The sequence below is a fragment of the Rattus norvegicus genome, chromosome 3 (assembly GCF_021556685.1).
Source record: "Rattus norvegicus strain SHRSP/BbbUtx chromosome 3, alternate assembly SHRSP_T2T, whole genome shotgun sequence".
Classification (NCBI taxonomy): Eukaryota; Metazoa; Chordata; class Mammalia; order Rodentia; family Muridae; genus Rattus; species Rattus norvegicus.
This window is the reverse complement of record NC_141536.1, coordinates 112,572,923-112,597,066: the sequence shown is the minus strand read 5'-3', so window position 1 is coordinate 112,597,066 and position 24,144 is coordinate 112,572,923. Positions and strand designations below refer to the sequence as shown.

Sequence of the window (24,144 nt, the reverse complement as noted above, 5' to 3'; positions counted from 1 at the left end):
GCTGGCCTTAAACTCAGAGATCCATCTGCCTCTGCCTCCTGAGTGCTGGGACTGAAGGCTTCTGCAGTAGCCAGGCCTGACTTTAGGGTACTCTTTTAACTTTTCATCTCTACTTAACATTTTTTTGGGGTCACAATTTCCTAACAAATTTTCAGGTCCCTTATGGAGGAGTACTTGTACTTTCAGGAATACAAGGAGATCCTGTTGTTTAACCTTCTGTCTGCTCTCAGTATTTACAGGTTTCACAACTGAGATGTAGCTTGTTCAGTGGGACTTAGTTGTGTCCCTCACATCAATACCCACAGTTGTGGGTTGTGATTTGGCGACATTCATGGAGCTAAGGCTATCAGTCTTCTCACGGGTGGCAGGTGGCAGCAGGGAGGGAAAAGTTCTCCCTCCTGTTGACTTTAATGCTTTAGGCACTTATTCAAACTGAGTGTAGTGGTCCTTACCTGTGGTCCCAGCACTTGGGAGGCTGAACCAGGGGGACACAACAGTTTAAGACCTCACTGGGTCTCATAGAGAATTTGGGGATAGCCTTGTCTACGTAGTCTTCATAGAGTGAAGAGCAACCAACCAACTTCATGTCCTTTTGTGGTGCATTTAGTGCACCTCAAGTTTTCACATTCTGTGTGATTTTATAGTGCGTTCACTGTTTCAAATAGTCCCGAGTATTGGTGCTGAACTGCTGTGTGGTGTTTTTAAGTGCAAGAAAACTGTGAGGTTTCCTCATGAGAAAAGACAGGTTAATAAAACCATTAATCAAGTGTGAATTACAGTGCCGTTGGCTGTGACTTCACAAAATATGCTATACCCTGTATCTTTAGTCCAAAACATACAAAATAAGGCTGTTCGTTAACTGAGGAGACTGTTGCAGCCTGAGGCTTGTCGACCCTGTGTGGCCTGTAGGAGTGAAGGTTTGTTTTCAACTAACGCAGTGTCTACAGCAACCTTCTGAAGCACAATGTCTACAAATAGAACAGAGCCTCCTCTCTGTCCCCTGCAACAGGATAGGAGTCACGAGCCGAGGGGAAGAGGTTGAGCTTGACAATCTCCTCAAAGTTTGCAAGCTTCCTGTATCCTTAGCTATGGCACTGCCCTGACATCTGCATGCATTTTATTCTATAGGGCATTTTCAAAACTCGAAAGTAATGTAGATGCTCATAGAATGCAAATAACAAAGAATGGGGGTCGCTGAGACATTAAATCCTTCCAAATTCTAAGGCTGTGCCTCACACTGTAGATGTTAATAGTTCCCTGCGATTGCCATCCAAATGCTGGCGAACCACTGAGCGTCTACCCCTCTGCCCATCTCTCCCTGCCCCTGCCCTGTCCCGGCACGCCATCTTCTGTCTCACAGATGGGCCCGCTGTGAGCACACAGCTCCCCTGTTAGTGTCAGCTACCACCGAGGAGCAGGGGACAGAGTAATGCGCCCCAGTGCTGAGCAGCCAGGGTGGGTGATGAGACCAGAGTTGGCTTTTTCTTTTTGTTTCCCAAATTAGCAATATAGCCTTCAAAGTTAAATGGGTTGGAAAGCCTGTCACGTTTTGGTTTTCCTTCTAACAGAATTTGACGCTAAGGGCACAGTCGACATTGCTCAGCACTGTGTCTTGTCCTAGTTCCAACCTGGGGACTTAGGATAGAAACAGCGTCTGCATCCCCGAGGCTGGCCCATGAACCGTTGACTCTTCAAGATGAGATGTCTGTTTTTCTATCATTTTGTCCTTGTCTAAAAGCCATCCATAAGTTAAGACAAACCAAAAGCACACACCACACTAAACCTCCTGCATCCTCACGCCGCATGACTGCATGCATTGCCTCACGTTCATGCAGAGCCTGTCCCTGACACAAACACACGTGGGACTGCTCATTAGAAGTCTTCCACAGTTCCAAGAACAGGCAGCACCAAGGCCAAGTGCAAGTATTAGTCAACATCTGGACATGTTTCCTCAAGCCTTTTCTGGCAACCACAGGGAGGCGATGATTTGTGGAGGAACATTCTTTCCAGTCATTAGCTTTAGATTTTCTTTTTACAAGATATGGTTGTGCTGCTAGCTATAATTGTCATGTGACATTTTTATGTCAAGTAGGCATTTCTAAGTAGGGCAGGGCTCCAGCGTACTGACGTGGGAATTGGGTTATCCATATGCCTACACCGATGACCTCACAGCGTGGCGGGATACAAGTCGCACAGTTTGAGTCCAGGGCATCTCTCCTGGTGAGGCCGTCCGTAAGGGCTGCAAGTACTCTGCTGTGTTAATGAATGAGGAATGCTGTCTGTGCAAAAGACCCTGTGCAATTCAAAACACAATGCTGCTTTCTTACGGTGTTTTTTCTTTTCTTTTCTTTCTTTTACTTTTTGTTAATTTACCATTAAACATATGATTTTAAACAAAGTTCAATCACAAACTTGATACAGTGAACTATTTTTGGTGGATTTTAAAAAGGTTTATTTACTTTAACTTTGAACGAGTGTTTTGCCTGCACGTAGGCACACCACATTCATGTAGTGCTCATGATGGCCAGAAGAGGGAGCCAGATCCCTCGGAACTAGAGTTAAGGTGGTTATGGGCCCACTTGTGGGTCAGAAACTGAATTCAGGGACCTCTGCAGGAGCAGCAAGTGCTCTCCACCTCTGCACCATTTTTCTTTTCCTCTTTCCCCCTTCCTTCCTTCCTTCCTTCCTTCCTTCCTTCCTTCCTTCCTTCCTTCCTTCCCTCCTCCTTCCTTCCTCCTAACTTTTCCCTTCCTTCTCTCCTTCCTTCTCTCCTTCCTTCCCTCCCTCCCTCCCTCCCTCCCTCCCTCCCTCCCTCCCTCCCTTCTTCCTCCTTCCTCCTTCCCTCCATCTTTCATTCTTTTGCTTTGAGGAAGTCTCATTGGCTTGTATAGGCTTGCCTTAAATTTGCTGTGTCACATGCTAAATAAAACTCTCAGCAATCCTCCTGCTTCAGCCTCCTAAATGTCGGGTTACAGGTGTGGTATGTCTAGGAGATGCACTGCTATCTCCAGAGGTCTTCGTGGGCAGCCAGACAGTTTGGAAAATGGAAACATTTTTACACCCCTTGCCAGTGCCTTGGAGTTTGTTGACTAAAAAGACCAAGCTTTGGAGTCAGATGGTCCTTGTTTCGGATCTCAGCTCTACAGCATTAGCAGTGTGACTTTAAATAAGTGATCTAGCCTTCCTAAAAATCCACTTTGGAGGGCCTGTTTAATTTTGAAAATAAAATAGCATGAATTATCTGAAGCCTCCCACAAGTGGCTGCCATAATGAATGAGAGCCACACTGTAATTAGCACTAGCAGCCACCATAGTGAGTGCTGTGTTCACTGACAGGCCGTGTTCTCCTTCTCAGCGCTCCCGGCTCAGGACGATGCTTTCCTAGGAGCCGGGGAAGCCATGTAGTCTGAGCCCCGCTGACACTGCGCTTGCTTTTGTCTCACCACGTGTGTAGTTCAGACAGGTGAACGATACGAACCACAGCCTGGCAGTTTGGTAGGAATGCTAGGCTAAAACATTTGCCAAGGAGAATGTCTAGGTGCGCTAAATTTATAAACTTAGCATCTTATGAACTCACATAAAAATAAAAAGCTAAATGTTAAAAAAATGTGGGCATAATTCAAAATTTCAGTTGTGGTTTTGAAAAGAGTTTAGAAAGAGTCCCAGTGAGGGTCTAGTGTTGATGGTGCAGCAGAAGCCGGTGGCCTTGAGCCAGACCAAGGACTCATTGCAATGACCATTTGCAAGTAGAGATGTTTGGACGAAAGGGTGTATACTTTGTGATACACTGTGACACACTGAACCTTCAATGGTTCTGTTTGTTGGTTTGCTTGATTTTTTAAAATTTAAACATTTTGAAATTTTCTTTTGGGGGAGATTGCAAGAGTGGAATGTGGTTAGGAAAGGATGTGGAGATGAGTCGGATTGGGGTGCATGATGTGAAATTCAGAATCAATAAAAAAGTGAGAGGGGGAACAATGTAGAAGTTCTGTCTGATCCAGGTTCAGCGTAAGTGGTTCCCCCCTTTTAATAAGCAGCGCCTTTCCTTTTGTAGGAGCAGTTCTCGTGTGTAGCAGCGAATTTACTAACTGCTTTGCTCCTGACCTCCCAGCCACCTGCTAGAGCCCTCTGGATTCTGAATAACACACACACACACACACACACACACACACACACACACACAGACACACACACACAGACACACACACACAGACACACAGACACACACACACAGATACACACACACAGACACACACACACAGACACACACACAGACACACACAGATACACACACAGAGATACACACACACAGAGATACACAGACACAGACACAGACACAGACACACACACACACACACACACACACACACACACACACACACCACACCAGTTAATTTTAATACACCATGGTGATTACCTTAATAGTTGGGCACAACTAAACTTCCCGCTGCTAGCAGACACCCCCTTCCATACTCCTGTGTTAAAATTTAGATTTCATCTCTGTTACCCCAGGCCCAATCGGGGAACTGACCCTCACATGTCAGTGGGCCTTTAGGTCTGGTCTTTCTTCTCCCCCATCATGGGGATTCTGTCTTCTTCCTCTCTCTGGGTTCCTAGCCCACGCAAATCTCAATCTCTTGCCTCAGTCTACCTGCCCAGCCATTGGCTGTTGGTTTTTTATTGGTCAATCAAGGACCTTCAGTGTTTGGACATGCAGATTCTGGATTTGGGGGGCAGGATTAATTCAAAGCATTAGAACCAATCCTCAATGCTCATGGACTAAGTGAAATACCCACTGAAATACCTGGTACCCTTTCCTAGTGGCAGAAGGTAAAGGTGATGTACACATTCAGCTCTCAGAGCCTGCCGGGACATTCGGTCCCTGAAGTTGTTTATATAGATCCTAGACCACAGAAGGAAGAACGGATGGACTGCTGAGGTGATAACTCTGTGATCTCTCCTTTGTGTTTTGACTCCAGAGGCACCAGAGACCGTGCAGCCAGGAGCCACCGCCAAGCCTGGGAGCTCACACGCTTTGCCACACATTAAGCAGCAACTGTGGAGTGAGGAATGCTTCCACGGCAGGCTGAGCAGGGGGGCAGCGGAGAGACTTTTGGTGAAGGATGGGGACTTTTTGGTTCGAGAGAGTGTGACATCTCCCGGCCAGTTTGTACTGAGCGGACTGCAAGGCGGCCAGGCCAAGCATCTTCTCTTGGTGGATCCTGAAGGCAAGGTACGGCTGAGTTCTCGTCGTGCTCCACACTTTGCATCTGCAGTGTTCCGGAGAGGTCAAGGCTAAGCGTTAATGTTTTCTTGAACCATACAGCCAGCAGTAGTGGTATGGTTAGCATGGGAAGCCGCCCTGGAGCACCATGTGGAGGGCAGCCCCTTTCTGTCCTCCTCAATTCAGTTCAGCAGGACAAACCTGTAGTCATAGTGGGCTCCTGCAGGTGAATAAGACCTCAGCGAAATACAGCAAAGCAGAGTTAAATGACATAAAGGAGAGAACATGATTTGTGGTGTGCCATACAAAGAATTCCAGCTTTCTTAAGCATTAAGAATACTGACAAACTTTTAGTTAAAATACAAATAAAATAGGAAATGCACTACAGTGGGTATTGCGAATTAAGATTATAAACGGTTTTGTTTTGTTTTGTTTCTGAGACTAGGTTTCTCTGTAGAGTATTGGCCGTCGTGCTGGACTTTATAAACGAGGTTGGCCTCAAACTCACAGAGATCCAACTGCCTCTGCCTCACCAATGCTGACATTAAAGACATATGCCGCCACCACCCGGGCTAAAAGATTTCTATATGTAACTATATGGCAACAAATTGAACAAACTAGAAGAAATGGACAGTTGTCTAAAACCACATCCCACCCCAGGACTGAATCTTAGGGAAATGGAGAATCTGAACACACAAAAACAGAGAGAATTTGCACCGTTCCTCCTTAAGCTCAGGCTGAGAGGAAGACTTTAACTTGTTTGAGGAGAGTGTTGTCCCGACACCATGGCTGTATTTAGGGTTGATCTTCTCACCTCGAATGATCCAATCAAGTAACTCCTTCACAGACATTCCTGGCTGCTTGGCCCTTAGTTGATTCTAGATGTAATCAAGGTGACAACCAAGATTAGCCATGACAAATGGGAAGAAGAGTGAAAATTGTACGATCATCTCCATGAACATAGAAAAGGCATTTGACAGAATTCCACACCTTTTCATGATGGAAACACTTTAAAAAAGAGTAAGAAAACAGGAAGAAATTAATAGTAATAAATGGATATTTTAATGCAAAATTGGTTGTTTCTTACACACATACAAAACATATTCAAAAGGAGAGGAAGAAAACAGTCAGAGAAATAATGGTGCAACAGTAAAAAGGTGCTCAGAACTATCCTCATCCAAGAGGAAGAAATATTTCCACATGGAGAACTGTAAAACATCGATGAAAGGTGTTGCAGTAAAAAAGCAACAGCAAGACTGGTTCCCCCATGCACCGCTCCGAGCTTCTCTCCTGAGTTCCCTCTGACCTGGGTGGTCCTGCTCTTGCTAGTTCCGGCTCCATCAAGCCATAGGAACCAGAGCTGATCCATCTCAGGGACTCCAAGCTGCCCCAAGTGCATTCTGATCCAGGCAGTCCCCAATGTTTCAGTGTGGCACCTTGCCACTCTGGTCTCTAGTGTTAGTTCTGGTACCGGCGGGGCCATATGAAACTCACCATAATTTATCTCTGGTTAGTATCTCTCCTGGCGGCTCTCTGCTAACCGCAAACTCTCTGGTTCCAGCTACCCGAGGGCTCTACAAGCCCATCGTGGACTGGCCTATCATGGCTCCCTGCCATGGGCTCTGCTCACACTCCCAACAACCCAGTGAAATCATGACTCAGTAAACTGCAACCCAACAACCAGATTTATATGTCAAATTCTCAATGCACAAACATACACACAATAAACTCACAACCAATTGATAAGGATATAAACCTCCCACCTGGATTCAAGGCCACCCACGTCTGCGTCATCCTTCATCTCCATCTTGATTCTCCTCGCTCCTTCTCACCTGCATCTCCCTCTCCTCCTAAAGCCTCTGTTTCTGCCTTCCTTCCTTCTCGTCCAGTGACAGGCTTCGTTTTATCTTGTCTGCCTTCACCTGCATAACGACATCAACCTATAGAAAGGAGCTAAAGAGACACAAATTAAAGAAAAGACATCTCCTTCGTGTATTCAAAGATTGAACATTATTAAAATGTTCACACCACCCAAAGCAATCCACATACACAATTGCAATTCTTAAAAGATAATTCCATTTTTATATTCTAATAATAATTAATTTAAATAATTCCAAATTATTTATTAATAATATAACTATTAATATATTATTTTGTTAAGAATGATATTAATTGGTTTAATAATTAAACTAATTAAACTAATTTAAAATTATTTTTAATTGTATTTTTAGTCCTGATGGCATTTTATAGACACAGAAAATTCTAAAATTCACAGTCAACTGATACATGGAAATCTGAATAATCAAAACACTCTGTTTTGGAAGAACAATAAAGCTGAAAACCTAAAAACACATTACAGAGCTACGTTAATCAAAACGGTAGTGTTGACATACAATTAGACGGTTAGACCGACAGGACAAGGTAATGAACTGGGGTAAAGTCACATGTCCTGTCAAGTGATCTGCAAGAAGATCACTAAATCTTCCTAAAGTAAACCCTGGAGAAAGGACGCTCTCCAAATGCAGGCGGGAAATCAATACACTCGTGCAGAAGGATGAACCTGGATCCTTACACTAGTAACAAAAATTAACTCAAGGGCTGGAGAGATGGCTCAGCGGTTAAGAGCACTGGCTGCTCTTCCAGAGGTCCTGAGTTCAATTCCCAGCAACCACATGGTGGCTCACAACCATCTGTAATGGAATCTGGCGCCCTCTTCTGGTGTGTGTGAACACAATGACAGTGTACTCACATAAAATAAATAAATCTTAAAAAAACAAAACAAACAAACAAACAAAAAAACTCAAATGGCTCAAAGACTGGACTGTAAGACGCACTCCCAGGAGAAAGCCCAGGGTGGTGCTTCTTAGTAACTGTTAGGTGAGGCTGCTAGAGTACAAGAATCACAAAGCAAGCACAGAGAAGTGGCTCTGTGTTACACTAAATGCCTTTGCACTGTAAGTTTATACTCAGCCCACAGAAGGTGGTCAGCATTTGTAAACTATGAATTCATAGAGTTAACATTCAAAACACAGAAGAAAACCCTGAAATTCACGAAAACAGAGCAAAACAAAACATCCCCTCCAGGGTGGGGCATTTCTCCAGAGGAGAGAAGAGGAGGAGAGTAACAGCTCTGCGAAAGGGTGCCCAGCATTTCTAAAAAACAAGAAATGTGACTCTTACCTCAAGTCTCTTAAGCTGGTGATTATCCAAGAATAAAATCCAGAAAACAGTTTACAAAGTAGCAGTCTCCCATGTGGGCAGTTGTCTAAAAAGAACGGGAGCCACCATGTTTAGGAGAGTTCCACTTGTGCTCATAGCAATGATATTCCAATGGCCAAGACACTGGAAATAATTTCAGAGTTCATGGATAAGAGGAGAGAGAAGATACGCTGCACATATACCAAGGGATACTGTGTTCTCGAGGATGTTAAGGACCTTTTGTTAAGCAAAAGCCAGCCAGTCTCTGGACACATGTCACATGCTCCCACTTAGAACGATGGTTCTAAGTAGAACGATGGTTGCCAAGGTCAGGGGAGATGGGGAGTCATGGTTCTGAGAGTGGCATAGTTTCAATTGGAGAAAGTTTGAGTTGACAATATTGATCTACATGCTTCAAATCTCATTTAATGGCCTTAAAAAATTGCACAGTGTTGCTGTAAAATTGTTTTAAAAATTGCTGACTTTTATCACACACTAGATCCGGCACTGCAGTGCCCCAAGATATCTGGTAGATCTCTTCATCTCAGTCAGCAAAGCCTCTCAACCCCTTTGCTCCATCCCATATCACACTGCTGATGGCTTCTCTCTGAGCCTGGCAACAATCTCTCTACCCATCTAGTTCCCAAGGCAGGTTGCCACCATGCCAGACATACACACATCCCAATACCATGGCAGCCCAGTGTCTCCACCACCACAAACTCTCTTAAACTTAAATCGCCATAAAAAAGAACACACAACACAATAACCTCTGATCCAATTGATAAGATATAATTGCCCACCTAGACACACAAAGCCCTGTACACATCCATCCCTTAAGAACATTCATAACAACCTGTAAGTGTGCAGAGAGGAATCTTAACATCAGCCTCCATGTTCTCTCCGCTGCTTCTCCTCCTCCCTCTGGTCTCCTCCCCTCTCTAAAACTTTTCTCCCACCCATCCTTCCTTCTCGTCCAATGACAGGCCTCGTTCTATCTTGTACCCGCCTTCTCCTGTTTGACATCCTACAACATAGCTCTTCAAAGCTTTTGTGGATGGGGTTGCAAAGGCAAATGTCTGCAGGGTCTGACCAAAACGTAACGGAGCGGAAGTGTCTAAATCATGGAGTGTACAGAGGCTATGGCTGACTCTCTGTTGAACAGTCACCACTCTACCCAGCTGTTACCATGCAAGCGAGGGGGCCCACAAGGGTCAGGCTTGATTCTCCAAAGAAGCCACCAAATAGAGTGTTTGCACTTTCTTCAGTTTCAACTTAGGATGCTTTAAAACTTCGGCTATCATGACATCTGGTGTATTTGCACAGTGGCTGCTTTTGGTCTTCATACTAGAAAGGTCGTCCTGACAGCTATCTGCAGGATTGGTTAGAGGGCACAGTGGAGGGTGTAGGGCAGGCAGAGACAATAACTGTGAGCCTCATGGTGGGAATTTCGAAATCCTGGACCCAGTGTCTGCTGGAGAAACATGGAGGAAGAGGAGACAGATGAGTTGGAATTAAGAGCACAGCAGGATTGGTCAGCTACACTGGAGCAGGAAGAGAGAGAAACTTCAGTAAGGTTCGAAGGCCTTAGGGAAAACACTAATGTCACTGTCTCCTTATCCTTGTCTTGTGTGCTTACAAGACTAAGGACACTCTCTTTCACTGCTCTAGCATAATAATCAACATCAGGAAATTCAGTTATAGATCTTACCATCTGATTTATAGTCCATGTTCCAATCGGTCAAACCAATATGCAGACAGAGCTCTGACTGCCCTGCTGGAAGGTTGCCCTGCTGGAAGGTGGCCCTGTGGCTAGTTGTAGGCCTTCGCTCTCCTGGCAGGTTCCTGTCCTCCACACAGGAACCCGAGGAGACAGTAAAGCATGTGGAGGGCAGATGAATGGTAACGCTAGGAGGAGATTCTACAAGTCCATTTCCTTCAGCAGGCAGGCAGTAAATACCGGGAAGCTGGTATTTATGAAACAGCTATTGTTAATGAAGCTTGCAGGAAGACGGCCTGAATGCCTCTTAGAACAATGTAGGCAGCTTTCTTGGAGGAGACAGGATTTGTGTTTGAGGTTCTAAGGAGAGGTAGGGCTTCCCTGAGGGGTCTGCTTTGGGCAGAGAGGGGGGTAACATGGAAGCATTCAGTCTATGGAAGATAATTGTAGTCCTGGGACAGTGTCTGAACATACATCAGCTGGATATTTATGGAAGTGTCGAGATAACAGAATTCATCAAGCACAGCTCTGTAGAGATGTAGGATGATGTCATTATGCAGCAAGGTGGGTCCAGGATAAGGGGTAACCTATCATTGGATGAGAAGGAAGGGTAGGTGGGGAGGAACCTAGAAGACGGAGTGAGAAGAATCAGGATGGAGACGATAGAGCAGGATGATCCAGAACCAGGTGGTCTAGGTCAATTTTAACTTGTCTAGGTGGGCAGTTTAAATCTTTATTAATTGGCAGTGAATTTATTGTGTGGGTGTATTGTGGATTGAGAAATTAACATGTAAATCTAATTGCTTAATTACAAGTTTCTGGACCTTTGATTTTACTGGGCCAACGAGGACAGAGTGTGAAAGAAATGGCTGAGAGGCAGTTAGAGCGTGCGGATCTGGTTCTGTTGCTGGTGCGGAGTGAGAACACGCAGGGTCCACAGAACGAGATGCGCGTGCACGTGTGTGTGTGTGTGTGTGTGTGTGTGTGTCTGTTATGTGTGTGTCTGTGTGTCTGTGTGTGTGTGTGTGTGTGTGTGTGTGTGTGTCTGTGTGTGTGTCTAGGACCTCGTGGTAGAGTAGCAGCTGGAGTGATTGAATCCGGCTCTTGGAAACTGATAGGAAATGTTCCTTTCTGGTTCTTTTTTTTTGTTGTTGTTCTTTTTTTCGGAGCTGGGGACCGAACCCAGGGCCTTGCGCTTCCTAGGCAAGCGCTCTACCACTGAGCTAAATCCCCAACCCCGAAATGTTCCTTTCTAATTTTTACCACAGCATAGAAAGACGGGCTGCAGATCTGGATTGAATGGCAAGTGCTTACCTTTGAACTTGTAGGAATACTACTGCAAAGGGTAAATGGCAAAGATAAACTGGTGTATTAGGGAAAACAGAATTGAAAAGCACCTACCCTTCACTTAGCAAAACAACTTCTTTAGGGACACTCGCCCACACTTGTTTACATCTTTCAGAACCTCTATTATTCAACCTGAACATATGTGTGCTTCCTTTCCCAGGTGAGGACCAAGGACCATGTGTTTGATAATGTTGGCCACCTGATCAAATACCACATGGATAATAGTTTGCCAATCATCTCTTCTGGAAGTGAAGTAAGCCTTAAACAACCAGTAAAAAAACATAATAACCCAGGACTTTCGCACTCGAAGAAATGATGACTCTGGGCACCGTGTCAGAGCGATCAGAAGCATACCCCTTTTGTGTCAGGAGGAGTGACCATTCAGATCTTTTCAACACATGAAGTAGAACACAAACTCTGAAACATGTCTTTCTTAGACCACCATGGACCCAGGTCTTTTATAAAACAGAGAAGTCATAGATTATCTTCTGAATATGAAAATCTGAGAAGAGGAATTTTGGGCCATTTGACCCATATGCACGGAGGTCACTTTTTAAAGGTCACATGGCATTGAGGAAAAGCTCAAAAGCACAACTACAATTTCACATGCTAAAGACAACTTGAACTGCCTAGGCAGTGGTACGTGCCTTCACCCTGACAATCCGGGGACATTTTCCTGTGGGGAGATTAGTCCCAAGTGTCTTCATGTTCTATAGCTACAGAACCAGTTGCCAAAAAGTTCTTCCTTGCTAGAAACAGCAAGAAGAAGCATTTTGACTAATAGCATTGACTTTATTACATTTTGTTTAGTAGCACTTTTTGCTGCCATCTTAAATATGACACTGACATCAAACTTGGACTATGTCGTGGTTGTGGAATGAAAGCAAAAGTCACCGAAGGTTTCCTAATTCTGTCTCATTTGCTGGTTAAAAGGTTGGGGGCCAAACTCACTGGCTAGCGTTCCTTGACCTTTGCTATCTGAGCTGTTCGTGTGCAGCATGGGACACATTCAGAAAGCCAAATTCCTTGGTTATTTCTGATTTGGAGTGTATGGATATAAAAGACAGCAAACGAAGCCAGTTTTCTTCATGCTCAGCCCACACTGATGCCATTGTTGAGAGTACAGAAGGTAATTTAAAGCATAGCAAAATTTCCTTTTGACTGGTGGCCACTGTATCCTGGTGTCACCTTGGTATGTGTCCCATCACCTTCTCTACATGTGATCTACATGTGATCAGACAAGATGCAGAAGGGCTTGGAAAGGCCTGCCACACAGTGGACAAGGGTTCAGCCAGTGGTGAGATTAAAAATGCTCAGAGAAGCCCTGGGCTCAGACTACTCATCACCTCCAGCCTTGACAGTCCGTTAAACCTGTCCGGATTCCACTTTTCTTGTTTATAAGATGAGGGAGCTCGAGGTACACTCAGAGGTCCATTGCTGTCCTAACATGATAGTTTTTTCTTCATTAGAAGTTAACACTAATAAGCAGACTATGCAGTTGGGGGTAAACATTCAGGACTTCTCCTTTATTCTGTGTCCATGCTCTGCAGATGAAAGGTTTAGTCAAATTACACTCACATGGTCTGACCCCGAGTGTTTCAGCATAGAGCAGGTGATGTTGGTACCATGGATCTGGTTGGTTTTAGTTATAGTCCTTACTTACCTGTGCATATAAAGATACAGTCATTACTGAAGAGAAAGAGAGAGAGAGAGAGAGAGAGAGAGAGAGAGAGAGAGAGAGAGAGAGAGGAGAGAGAGGAGAGAGATCGGTCATGAGCTTTCTGGATGGTCATCTCAACATCTCAACATTTTGGCTAAGTAGACACACCTTAACCTTTGTGATTATGATGTATTTGGTAAGTTTTAAGTCTAATATGAGTAGTTCTTTTGGGTAGAAATCATCAGAAATCAAGTACATTGAAGTCTGGCATTTTTATGTAACAGCTCACCATTTTATTTCTGTCACCACTGGCTTCTTAGGTAGGTTTGTTTCCTTCCCACAGGTAGAAAACAATATATACTTCATTGATTTTCCTCCATATATCTTAGGTCTTAGTCATTTCTCTTCGTAAAAGGGATCAGCATAGTGACTTGTAAGCAACCTGCAGCAGAGACAGGGCGGGTCTCTCGTCTCCTTCCAGCAGAGGAACACAGACTGGGTGGCCAGTGGGAGTTCCAGAAGCAAGATGCTGTGAGCAGCGCACATGGGCAGTCGACGATGGGCCGGTGCTGTCGTAACCAGGGAAGCAAATGCTGCACTATCAGATGCCACACAACTGTCAACTGTTCACACAACCCTAAGAGATATAAGAATGTCTGCATGCGATTTCAAGCTCATATTCTCAACCTCTAGGTTAAAATGGCTCATTTGCCTACACATATCTGTAAAAGGATTTTCTTTAAAAATAAATGACTATTGCTTTATGACCATTGACAATGTGTGGTGTTTGGGACTTGGAAATTTTACCAGGTGTGCAGTGGATCAGTGTCCCCGCAGGAAACAGACGGCTCACTCAAACTGGGTAATTTGAGGAGAGATTAATAAAGGGGATTTAAGGTATGGGCAGAGTATAGAGAAACTACAAGCACAGCACAGTGGTCTGGGGCCCAGGACAGGGGAGAGGGTGAGAACGGTTATTGATTCTGGAGAAGGACTGCTTGTCTACGTGGAGGAGCTGTGGACAGATAGTACTGAGGTCATGACTGATCTCCATGATGCAAAAGAGAAGATTAGCTAAGGTCATTAGTAACCTGTTTTTTTTTTTTTTCTATTCCCGTCTCTGATCCGCTGGGATTCTTCACTGATTGAGTTAACTCGAAGGCAGAATTGGGAATGGTGGTGGAGGGGAGCTTGGTGGTGATTTGAAGGTCAGTTTTCAAGTCACAGTGGATTGATACCAGAGAAAGCAGGGTCTCCTGCTGGGGTTCTTAGTCTCCTTAGTAAAATAATTTAAGATTGGACTCAAACAGAAGCTTGGGGACAGTTGGATTTAGAGGTCAAAGCAAAGCCCCAGGGTAAGCAAGCTGTGAATCTTGCAGCTGCCCAGAGGAGGAGAAAAAGCCTTGCTGTTTGAGTTTAGCTGGTGTACAGGCCAGCCACATGGTGGATCAGCAGCGGGACTGTGGAAGGGAAGCTTTAGAGAAAGAGAAAAAGCTCAAAGTCCCAAGGAAAACATACTTGGGCTCTGGCCAGCATCAAAAAGTAACAGATGGGAAGAAAGAGGAAAAGTTACACCTGCTCCATTCAGGACTCACAAAGGCAGGTGGACCCCACAGGACTTCATGGCAGATATAGATTGAGTGGACGGAAATCCTGGAAGGAAAAGTACATTATCTCAACGATGAGCAAACCCACCCCCCTACTTTCCTTACCATTCTCATGAGTCGCAGACCTCAGCACGGGACAGGAGACACAGTTTGGTAACCAGGCACGCCCAAGGCTCTTTCTCAGCAGACACCTTGGATCACCTTCAACAAAGGCCATTTACCCGAATGCCTTTCATTAGTCTTTTCTGGGCCCAACATCTTCATTTGCCCCTTCATTCATTAATTCACTGAGTTAACAGTTGTTTTGAGTACCTAGCATGGGCCATGAACCATGACGACAAATGCTCAAGTAAATACTCCAAGACGTTCTTATTGTTCTAGCAGTGAAACAGACACACAGTAACTGACTGTAACAGAAAAGAAATCCATCTTCTCTTTCTACAGTGGTAGGGAGATCCAGTTCTGCTGCTGAGTGACTGTGGTGTGTGTCCAGAGGGCTGAGTGGGTGAGCGGAGGGGCAAAAGAAGGAAAAGCAGCAGGGGTGAAACCAGAACTATCCACTATTATGGGTAGTGCAGCCTTGTGACTGCATTCTGTTTCTGTCACTCAAGTTCTCATTCTGTACCAGACTTCTAGCTGAGAGTCAATATAGGCATTGCAAGGGTGGGATGCAGGTGCAGAGCAAACTTAGTCGGATTTGGAAGAGCCTTGGACCAGTGTTTTACTTAACATGGTACACATGGGAAAGGTTTAAAAAGATGTGAGAATCTACGCCCATGTTCTTAGCATTCGCTGGAACCCAAACCCTTCTAACCAAAGAAGCCAGAGACAGTAATTGTTACAGAACTCAGGTCTGTAACATGCCAGGTCCAGCCACCCTCAACGAGTCAATCAAGGGACACATAAAAGTGGAAAGCAAAAATGAGATTTATCCAATATGCTTGCGATCTCCAAGTGCGACGATATAATGGGATTTAACGATAGGCTAACATCTCCGAACATCCGCAGAAATTCAAGTTTTAACGAAGGGGCATCTGGGAGCACATTCAGTTTTATCAGTTTAAAAAACCCACAAATCTTAACAAGTCAAGTCTGAAGAGGATGCCAAATTTAACAACCACCAAAGCTGGCAGTGGCACTTCAGAGAGCGAAAAGGGCCAAATGGAAGAAACTTAGAAGTTTAAGGGTAAAAACCGGAATATCCTCGCTGATCTCTCGGAGGGCAAACACTCTGCCGTAGCTAGGCAACCGTAGTCCTCTAGGAGGCTTTTGTGATTGGCTCAGGACTTCCCCAATGGAGGCTCCGGGAAGCTTCCCGCCGCCACTGGCGCCCTCTTCGAACAGCCGCGCTCTCGTAACTGCGGACGACTTCTCAACCGATCTTGTGGGAGGCGGGGTTTCCGCCTGGGAGTTCCGCCCAGCGGGCAGGCCCATCGAGCAGCGGCGGCGATTGGAGGAAACCGCTGCTCGTCTAGTGGCGGGGTTCGCGGGCTAGGGTGTACCGGGAAGGTGCTCGCGGGCTGGAAGTCCAGACAGCGGGTTGCTGGAGGTGACTGCAGTCTCACGGCCGGCCGTGCGGCTGCGGGATCGGGACCGGCCTTCGAGTCTCCTGCACCGGGGCGGTGCGTGTTCGCTCCCTGCTCGGTTTTTGGCCGGGGCGTCTCACCGGTAGACCTGAGCGCGCCCGTGATTCCTGGACGCCGGACCCAGCTCTTTGGTAAGGGCGCTGCGTGAGTACACCCAGTCGAGGGGGCTTCCTGTATTTTGGGATCACTGTCCTCTGCTCACTTTGCTTTGTCCATGCTGCGATCGGTACTGCTTACCTCAAGAGATTGTCATTGCCCCCTCCCTCCGTACGCTTTGTAGTCGGAACAGGACTTGGAAAGTGACTAAAATAGACTGTTGCGTTCTGGCTGTTTCCATTCTGTAAGAGAAGTTGTTAGCATGTAAGCTAGTGGGTGCAGTTTTCTAATTCCCAGGGCGCTTACCTTTAGTCCATCTTGTAGTCATGAATTTAAGTGTGATTTAAGCTGAATATCACTTCGTAGCTTCACAATTTGTGATTGTTTTCATGTAAATAAAGGCTGAAGTTGGAAGCCACAAGCAAAGGATAATAAGCCATGCGCTCTGGAAGTGCCCAGAATGGACTTTGGATGGCGCAGGCATCTAGAGGAGGGCGGAGTCCTTCTCGGGAGTTGTGGGCCTCCCACACCTAGGCTGTTTTTACCCAGTTCGATTACTAAAGAAACAGAAGCAGTTAAGACTGCATAGCTGCCACAGACCAGATTTTGAGTGAGGAGCTTCAGTTCTTAATTGCTTACAGCCTATTATATCCTTTGGGATACGAACAAACAAATAAATAGTTTGAAGTGTAGACAAATTTTAAAAAAAGGAGCTCCGTGGGAGAGGTGGTTCAGTGGTTAAGAGCTTGTCACTGCTCTTGCAAGAGGATGTGAGTTCATTTCTTGCACTCATATTGCATAGGTCACAACTATGTGTGACTCCAGCCCCAGGGGATCTTAAGGCCTGTGACCCAATGGCTAAATTCACTCATTATTGATGATGATGATGATGATCATGTTAAAGTTAAATGTTTTTGAAAGGAAAATATACACTAAAGTTTGCTCACAAAAGCAAGATTCTAGAGATATTTAGCCCTTTATGGGAGGGGGTGGAGGGGGTGGAGGGGAATGAACAAAAACTACCAAATACTGACAAGTTTTGTCAGACAAGTATTGACAAGGTGGGTCAGAGGTCTGTCTGATCTGAGTGTAAGAGAAGACAGACGTGCTTTTTATATTCTCGTAATGGGGCTAGGAAAAGTTTCCTGGCTAGCATGAAAATATTAACCAGATAGCTGTACTTTAGAAAGGACACTATCCAGGTAGATACCTTGGTTTATTTTTTAAGTGGTCAGCTCTCTGGTCAAACATAGGAGTAGGTCATTGCCTACTAATGGCATAATTTTGCCATGTTAACCAAGATAACGTAGCCATCAGTTTTACCATGGCAAGTGTCCATTGCTACTGATTGTTTTCCCCATGAGTTATCAGCTCCTAGCTCACCAGAGTTTATTAAACCACAAAAGTCACAGTTTTAAGTGTGACTATGTTCTTTCTTTAAAAAAAAAAAAAAACAGATTTATTTGTTTTGTTTATGTGAGTTCACTGCAACAGTTTTCAGACACACCAGAAGAGGGCATCTGATCCCATTACAGATGGTTTGAACTTGGGAATTGAACTCAGGACCTCTGGAAGAGCAGCCAGTGCTCTTAACCGCTGAGCCACCTCTCCAGCCCTGAGTGCAACTATTTTCAGTGTTGTAGTTGAAGGTAGCACATTGCAATATATAGTAATTGCTATATTACACTTCCTGAATTCTTCGTGGATTTAGCCTCTTGGTGTGTGTCTGTGTGTTTGTGCGTGGATATTTGTATGTGTGAATATGGGTATACAGGTGTCACACCATATTGTAGAGGTTGGAGGGCAACCTCTGGTGTCAGCCTTCAGTTTCTGCCTTGTTTGGGACATGTTTCTGTTGCTGTTCCAGTGTTTAGGGCATGCTAGCTGCTGGCCCATGACCTTCCAGACAGCCTCTTACCTGTGCCTTCCTCCTCCTGTTGAAGCTTTCCTTACACAGGCCTAGGCTCTTTGTCTGGCCTTAATGTCAGTTCTGAGGATTTGAACTCAGGTCTTCCGACTTGCATGGCCATGTGCACTGAGCCATCTCCTGAACCTGATGAGCTTAGACTCTAATAATATTAAATGAACATCTATAATTCTTTGTAAAATGGATTTTTATGCTATTTTCTCATCTTAAGTTGTCATTTTCTTGGAAAATAATTGTTTACAGGTTATTAAGTGGTTTTATTTTATTAAGTGGTTTGTAAGTAGTTTTACAGCATCTGCAATTTTACCTCTTGACTTTGTAAATGTGTTCCGTGATATATACTATTTGATTTATGGCTGATGTCTTTTGCCTTAAAGCAGTTTTTAAAAAATGTATTTTTATTTTATGTACATGGCTCTTTTGCCTGCAAGTTTGTCTGAGTACCACTTGTGTGCCTGGTGCCTGTTGAGGACAGAAATGGACTCCTGACTCCTAAAACTGGAGTTACAGACAGTTGTGAGCTGCCATGATACTGGGAACTGAGTCTGGGTCCTCTGCAGAAGAGACAAGCGCTCTTGACCACTGAGCCATTCTCCAGTCTCTGGAAGGACCTTTGTATCTTCTGGAGAATGGATGCCTTTGGCTCAACTTTGCCCCACATCTTTGGGGTGATAGGTTAAAGTGTATTCCCGTTTTCATCATCTGCGACTCTGTATAAGTCTCTGTATAAGTAGACTCTGTGATGTCCACTTGGAGCCCTGAGCTAAACCCCAAGATATGAGAGTAGCGTCTTCTCCTCACCTTACAGATGTCTTAGGTTGTTATATTCTCATCACGAGAATTTCAGCAGGCACCGAAGAGAGGGAAAGCTTCCATTCCCCAGTGAGTGTGCATTCGCTTCCTGCCAGGTCTGGTTAGGAACACACATCTTCTCGTCACATTTTAACAGCTATAAAACAGTATTTTAACAATAGTGTTGTTTCATAATTGGTGTCTTTTTCTTTTTTCTTAGTGTACAAACCATGCAGTCACAGGTGTCTTAGATCTGCTAAAGTGTGTGTGTGTGTGTGTGTGTGTGTCCATCCAGGGCTAATGGTTACAAAGTTTGTGATGTAGTTCACAACTATTAACAACAGGGAATTATATGCTTTATGGTAAAATGTATTTTTGTTGCTGGGGTCCTTATACTTCTTATGTGGCTCAATTTAATGACATTTTATAGCCTGGAAGTTGTAGTGAATGAGTTGTGGTTCAGACCACACACAAAGTACATTTCCCAGGTGTGAGGGGCCTGGATTGAAGAACAGTGTGCCTGGTAGCACAGACTTATTACTACTACTACTACTAGTACTAGTACTAGTACTACTACTAGTACTAGTACTAGTACTACTACTACTAGTAGTACTAGTACTACTACTACTAGTAGTACTAGTACTAGTACTACTACTACTACTAGTAGTAGTACTACTACTACTACTACTAGTACTACTGCTAGTACTACTGCTACTACCACTACTACTACTACTAGTACTACTGCTACTACTACTACTACTACTACTACTACTGCTACTACTGCTACTACTACTTCTACTTCTTCTCCTCCTCCTCCTCCTCCTCCTCCTCCTCCTCCTCCTCCTTCTTCTTCTTCTTCTTCTCTTTTGTCAGAATCATTTGCTCCTTTAGACTTTGAGAACTTTAGGTAGGGTATCAGCGTCCTTGTGTATAATTAATCAGAAGCCTGTCCAGTGTTAGTAGTTAGTAGTAGTCTATGGGAATGTTTAGACCCAGAGCCTCACTATGGCACGATCATGGCCTTCTCTTCTGCCCTGTAGTCTTTGCCAGCCCCTGATTGCTGAAGAGGGAGTCATGGAACCTTAAGCTTTTGGTGTGTGAACAGTTTCTGGTGACAGTCATTTGCTTAGGATGGGAAGTTCCCTTCTGGGAAGCATGAAATTTGTATTTGTGGAATTCAGAGCATGGAGCAGACTCTATAGGACCCTCACTGTGCCCTGTGCATAAACTTGGAGTTTCACTTGAGCTATTCTTAAAGTTTTTATGTTGGTCTTTCAAGTTTGTTAGTGTTTTAGGTTTTTGTTTGCAGACATCTTACTGTTGTAAACACCTTTCAGTCACTTGGGGAACCTGGTTACTCTTTTGTTGACTGCATTTTTTCTTTGCTATGAACTGCTGTCATGTGGCTGCTTTTCATGAGTCCCACCTCTCCCCAGGAGGACCATGTCATTGGAGTTTGGCAGTGTAGCACTGCAGACACAAAATGAAGATGAAGAATTTGACAAAGAAGACTATGAAAGGGAAAAAGAGGTGAGTTTCTTGGAAAAAAACCCCAAGCCCAGTGTTCAACAGCTAATCATAATTATATCATGTGACATTTTGAAGGGATTTATAATTCATTAAACTTCAACAAACAAGACTTATAACCTGATGGATTCTGGACTTTTAAACAGCGGAATCGGGGCTGGAACGCAGATATGTGGGTCCTGGGGATCTGTCTTCCCAGTTCCCAACTTTTCCGTTATCCTGCAGGTGCACACAGATGTTTAGTTCGGTTTAGCGTATGCTGCTTTTGCGTCTTCTAAGAGCAGAGTGTATCACATGTCGTTTCATCCTGGGGCTTAGGTGATTGCCTCCAATCATTCACTCCCTAGAGGCTCTCGGTGCTTTCCCAGAGCCTAAGGGCTCCCTGGACATATGGTACTGCTGCCGTTCCCACCACCTGGGCAGAGTGCACAGAGCAGCTCAGATTTCCTGTGGGGGTCGATTGCCCTCCCCTAAGTTCTGAGTACTGGTGAAGTGGGATCCTGGGAGGCAGGTCTGTTCTATGGAACCTGACACTATGGATGAGTACCGTGATTTATGGTTGGCTGTGCTTCCATAAAGAAGTTTGTCAGTTGTGATGCATGTACATATAAATCCCACACCCTTATAGAGAAAGTAAAGCCTGCTGTTTATCCTGGCATCATACTTTCTCCTTTCCTCAAGTGAAATTATGTTCTGGTAAAAATATAAAATGGTTTCTTTTATCCTGCCTTAGAGCCTGCACCATTGGGCCATATGGCATCTGTGGGATATTTTCATGTCAGTCAACAAAGTGTCTCACTCGCTAAGCTCCATCCCATCTCATACTGCTGACGGCTACTCTCTGAGCCTGGCAGCAATCTCTCTACCCATCTAGTTCCCAAGGTGGGTCACTGCCACGCCAGTTACATGAAGAGACTGCCTATCTCACGGTTCTCTTACTGTGAACTCAATTAAGTCACCACATGAAAGGACACACCACACAATAACCTCTGATCCAATTGATAAAATATAATTTGCCCATCTAGACAGCACAAAATCCCGTACACACCCATCCCTTAAAAATAGTCATAACAACCTGTATCTGTGTGCAGAGAAGAATTTTAACATCTGCCGCCCTGTTTCCCCAGCTCCTCCCCTCACTCTGTCCCTTCTCTTTAATAAAACTTTTCTCCCGCCCATCCTTCCTCCTCGTCCAATGACAGGCCTCATTCTATCCTATACCTGCCTTCCTGCATAATGACATCAACCTACAAAATTATGGACCTGATGCATGTGCAATTTAAGAAACTTTGTGTGCATCCACTCATTGGCTTCAGGGCAGCTTGGGTAGTGTCTTGTGTTTCTGTCAGTGATATTGAAGTGACTCTCCCTCCTCAGTTGCAGCAGCTACTCACAGACCTCCCACATGACATGCTGGATGACGAGCTGTCCTCTCCTGAGCGCCGTGATTCTGACTGCAGTGTGGACGGCATAGCGGGAGAGTAAGGACCTGGAGTCACTTCCTCTTGTATCTTGTACTCCATAAACCTTCCCTTGAGTCTCTGCTGATAATAATGTAAACTTAAACTTCAGACTACTTTCTAAAACTTTCGGGTTAAGGTTGAGGGAAAAGCAAATACTAGAATTTTGGGTTTCTTTGTGTTATTTCTGACCAAATATCATAGAGTATAAACCTAAAGTATTGATTTTTCTCAAGACTGTATCCTTCTGAGCATCTGGAAAGGAAGTGGATTGAGCGTGATATCCTGCCCAAGCCTCATGGTGTGAATGTAAGTGTCTGTTGTGCCATGTTGTGCTGATGCTGGTTGAATTGGTCTTGGGGCCTTTGTTTTACTCTTTGTGACTAATGGGACTGTGCTGGACTTGTATTTCGGAGAACAGTGTGGCAATGGCTGGGAAGAGAATCGAAGTGAACCCGAAGACCAGCGTCTTGGGTACCATCCCGGAGAAGGGGACGAAGGTGGGAGTGGCTATAGCCCTCCAGGTAAACAGGAGCAGGCAGACTTGTATCGCCTTCCTGAAGACTTCAGGCCATACACTGGCCGTCAGAAGCAGGCAGCCAGCGTCATTACGTTCTCAGATCCTCAGAGGGACAGTTTTCAGGTAAGAGTTTGACTTTGAAGAATTTGTGTGTGTGCAACGTTGTTTGTGTGTTAATGGACGTGCATGAATGCAGTGCAAAAATGATCTAATAACTGTTTTCCCAAATCTACTCACTCAGGTCTGTGCTAAATCAGCTAGGCTGGTTTTTTGTTTATAACTTAATACAATTGGGATGCCAAGCCTAGCATTTAAAATGGAAGCTTTTGGAAGTAGTTATTTAAACCCTGAAGGTCAGGTCTGTCAGGGAGTAGCTCCTCATTACTGTTGCTTCTGGCTTCTGTGGGCCTGCTTCCCCGAGAAGCATAAGTTTCTCACAGCAGCAGTTTCATGTAGATCACAGTTCCTTCATTTCCATTTCACCAGTTTCATAATGAATTTAAGTCTAACACCTCAGATCCCATTCCTGCATTGTATGGTGTCACAGCTGTGGGCAGGGTGACTGTTCTAGGAGCTCACTATGCACTGACTGTGGGGAGTTCTAAAAAGGCATCAGGAGACAGTATGTCTTAGAATTTCTCAATGACAGCAGTGCCTCATTTTCCCAATTGCTATTCTGTATCAGTCAATGGCCTCCTCTTCCTCCCCCTTCCTCCTCCTCTTCCCCCTCTTCTTCTTCTTCCTCCTTCTCCCCCCCTCCTCCTCTTCTTCCTCCTCTTTCTCCTCTTCCTCTTCTTTATTGGTCCATTAAAAAGTAGTTATTTTCTCTTTATCTCTGGAGAATGTTATTCACTGAAAAACAGTAGAATTTATTATAGATAAAATGGTTTCAAATATTCTCATTTATTGAGCATGTGCATGTTTTATGTTCCCAAGGTAGTAACATTATCTTGATCATTTGTGATACAATACTTATATACAATCTCATTGCAATTTCTAAGTTTTAGTTTTGAAATTGATTCCACTGTGTGCTCAAAAGGACTATGAAACAATTCATAGTGTTTAATATGGTGTGACCTATTTTTGAGCAAGTTGGTCATGAGCAGGGGAGTTAGAGTGCTTGCCTAGTACTCATGGGGCTCTGAGATCAATCCCCAGTATCACAGAACCAGGAGTGGTGGTGCACACATGTAAGGAAGGTAGAAGGAAGTGTCTAGTAAGTTATTTTGGAAGAAAACACCAAATCTTAATTATTAATTTTATTTGTCATCTTTTAATAGCAATTTGGTTTATCTCAAGGACCCAACTGTCAAGCTTTGGAGCCATGTAAAGCTATCTATAAACCCTACCCCTCTTCTGTGCAGAAGACTAGTCCACCAGCCCAGGAGATAGCAGGAAGTGACATGTTTGAAGGCTTGCAGCAACAATTTTTAGGAGCTAATGAAAGTAGGTGTTCGTTTACATTTATTCATTTGGCCGTTCTT

At 44.5% G+C, this 24,144-nt stretch overlaps 2 protein-coding genes and 2 long non-coding RNA genes across 29 annotated transcripts in view; 2 read left to right on the top strand and 2 right to left on the bottom strand.

Annotated features, from left to right (window-relative positions):
* The window catches only part of Shc4 (SHC adaptor protein 4), a 93,866-nt gene extending 79,957 nt beyond the window's left edge, over nucleotides 1-13,909 (top strand). Inside the window, exons 11-13 of one of the 2 annotated variants that reach the window (XR_015683408.1) lie at nucleotides 4,979-5,232; nucleotides 11,646-12,614; nucleotides 13,535-13,909. Coding sequence is in view for 1 of the 2 variants with exons in the window: in NM_001191065.2 (NP_001177994.1) it covers nucleotides 4,979-5,232; nucleotides 11,646-11,801 (410 nt within the window). In the remaining variant the exon portion in view is untranslated. 2 annotated transcript variants of the gene reach the window in all.
* LOC147995667 (uncharacterized) lies at nucleotides 4,647-10,284 on the bottom strand. 3 transcript variants are annotated; one of them, XR_015684586.1, is made up of 4 exons: nucleotides 10,130-10,257; nucleotides 8,404-8,565; nucleotides 6,987-7,176; nucleotides 4,647-6,101 (listed from the first exon to the last, which is right to left on the bottom strand). It is a non-coding gene; the product is annotated as an uncharacterized LOC147995667 (long non-coding RNA). The 3 variants fall into 3 exon arrangements; XR_015684585.1 differs by lacking the exon at nucleotides 10,130-10,257 and adding an exon at nucleotides 9,275-9,334 and having other exon boundaries at nucleotides 8,404-8,488; XR_015684587.1 differs by having other exon boundaries at nucleotides 4,649-6,101; nucleotides 7,056-7,176; nucleotides 10,130-10,284.
* LOC147995666 (uncharacterized) lies at nucleotides 13,416-16,112 on the bottom strand. The gene is made up of 2 exons (XR_015684584.1): nucleotides 14,858-16,112; nucleotides 13,416-13,782 (listed from the first exon to the last, which is right to left on the bottom strand). It is a non-coding gene; the product is annotated as an uncharacterized LOC147995666 (long non-coding RNA).
* Nucleotides 16,113-16,250: 138 nt separating this feature from the next.
* Cep152 (centrosomal protein 152) overlaps nucleotides 16,251-24,144 on the top strand; it is a 67,165-nt gene continuing 59,271 nt past the window's right edge. For 18 of the 23 annotated variants that reach the window (XR_015682950.1, XR_015682949.1, XR_015682947.1 and 15 more), the window contains exons 1-6: nucleotides 16,251-16,469; nucleotides 20,590-20,683; nucleotides 22,058-22,161; nucleotides 22,377-22,449; nucleotides 22,562-22,783; nucleotides 23,941-24,106. Coding sequence is in view for 17 of the 23 variants with exons in the window: in XM_087652106.1 (XP_087508232.1) it covers nucleotides 20,597-20,683; nucleotides 22,058-22,161; nucleotides 22,377-22,449; nucleotides 22,562-22,783; nucleotides 23,941-24,106 (652 nt within the window). In the remaining 6 variants the exon portion in view is untranslated. 23 annotated transcript variants of the gene reach the window in all.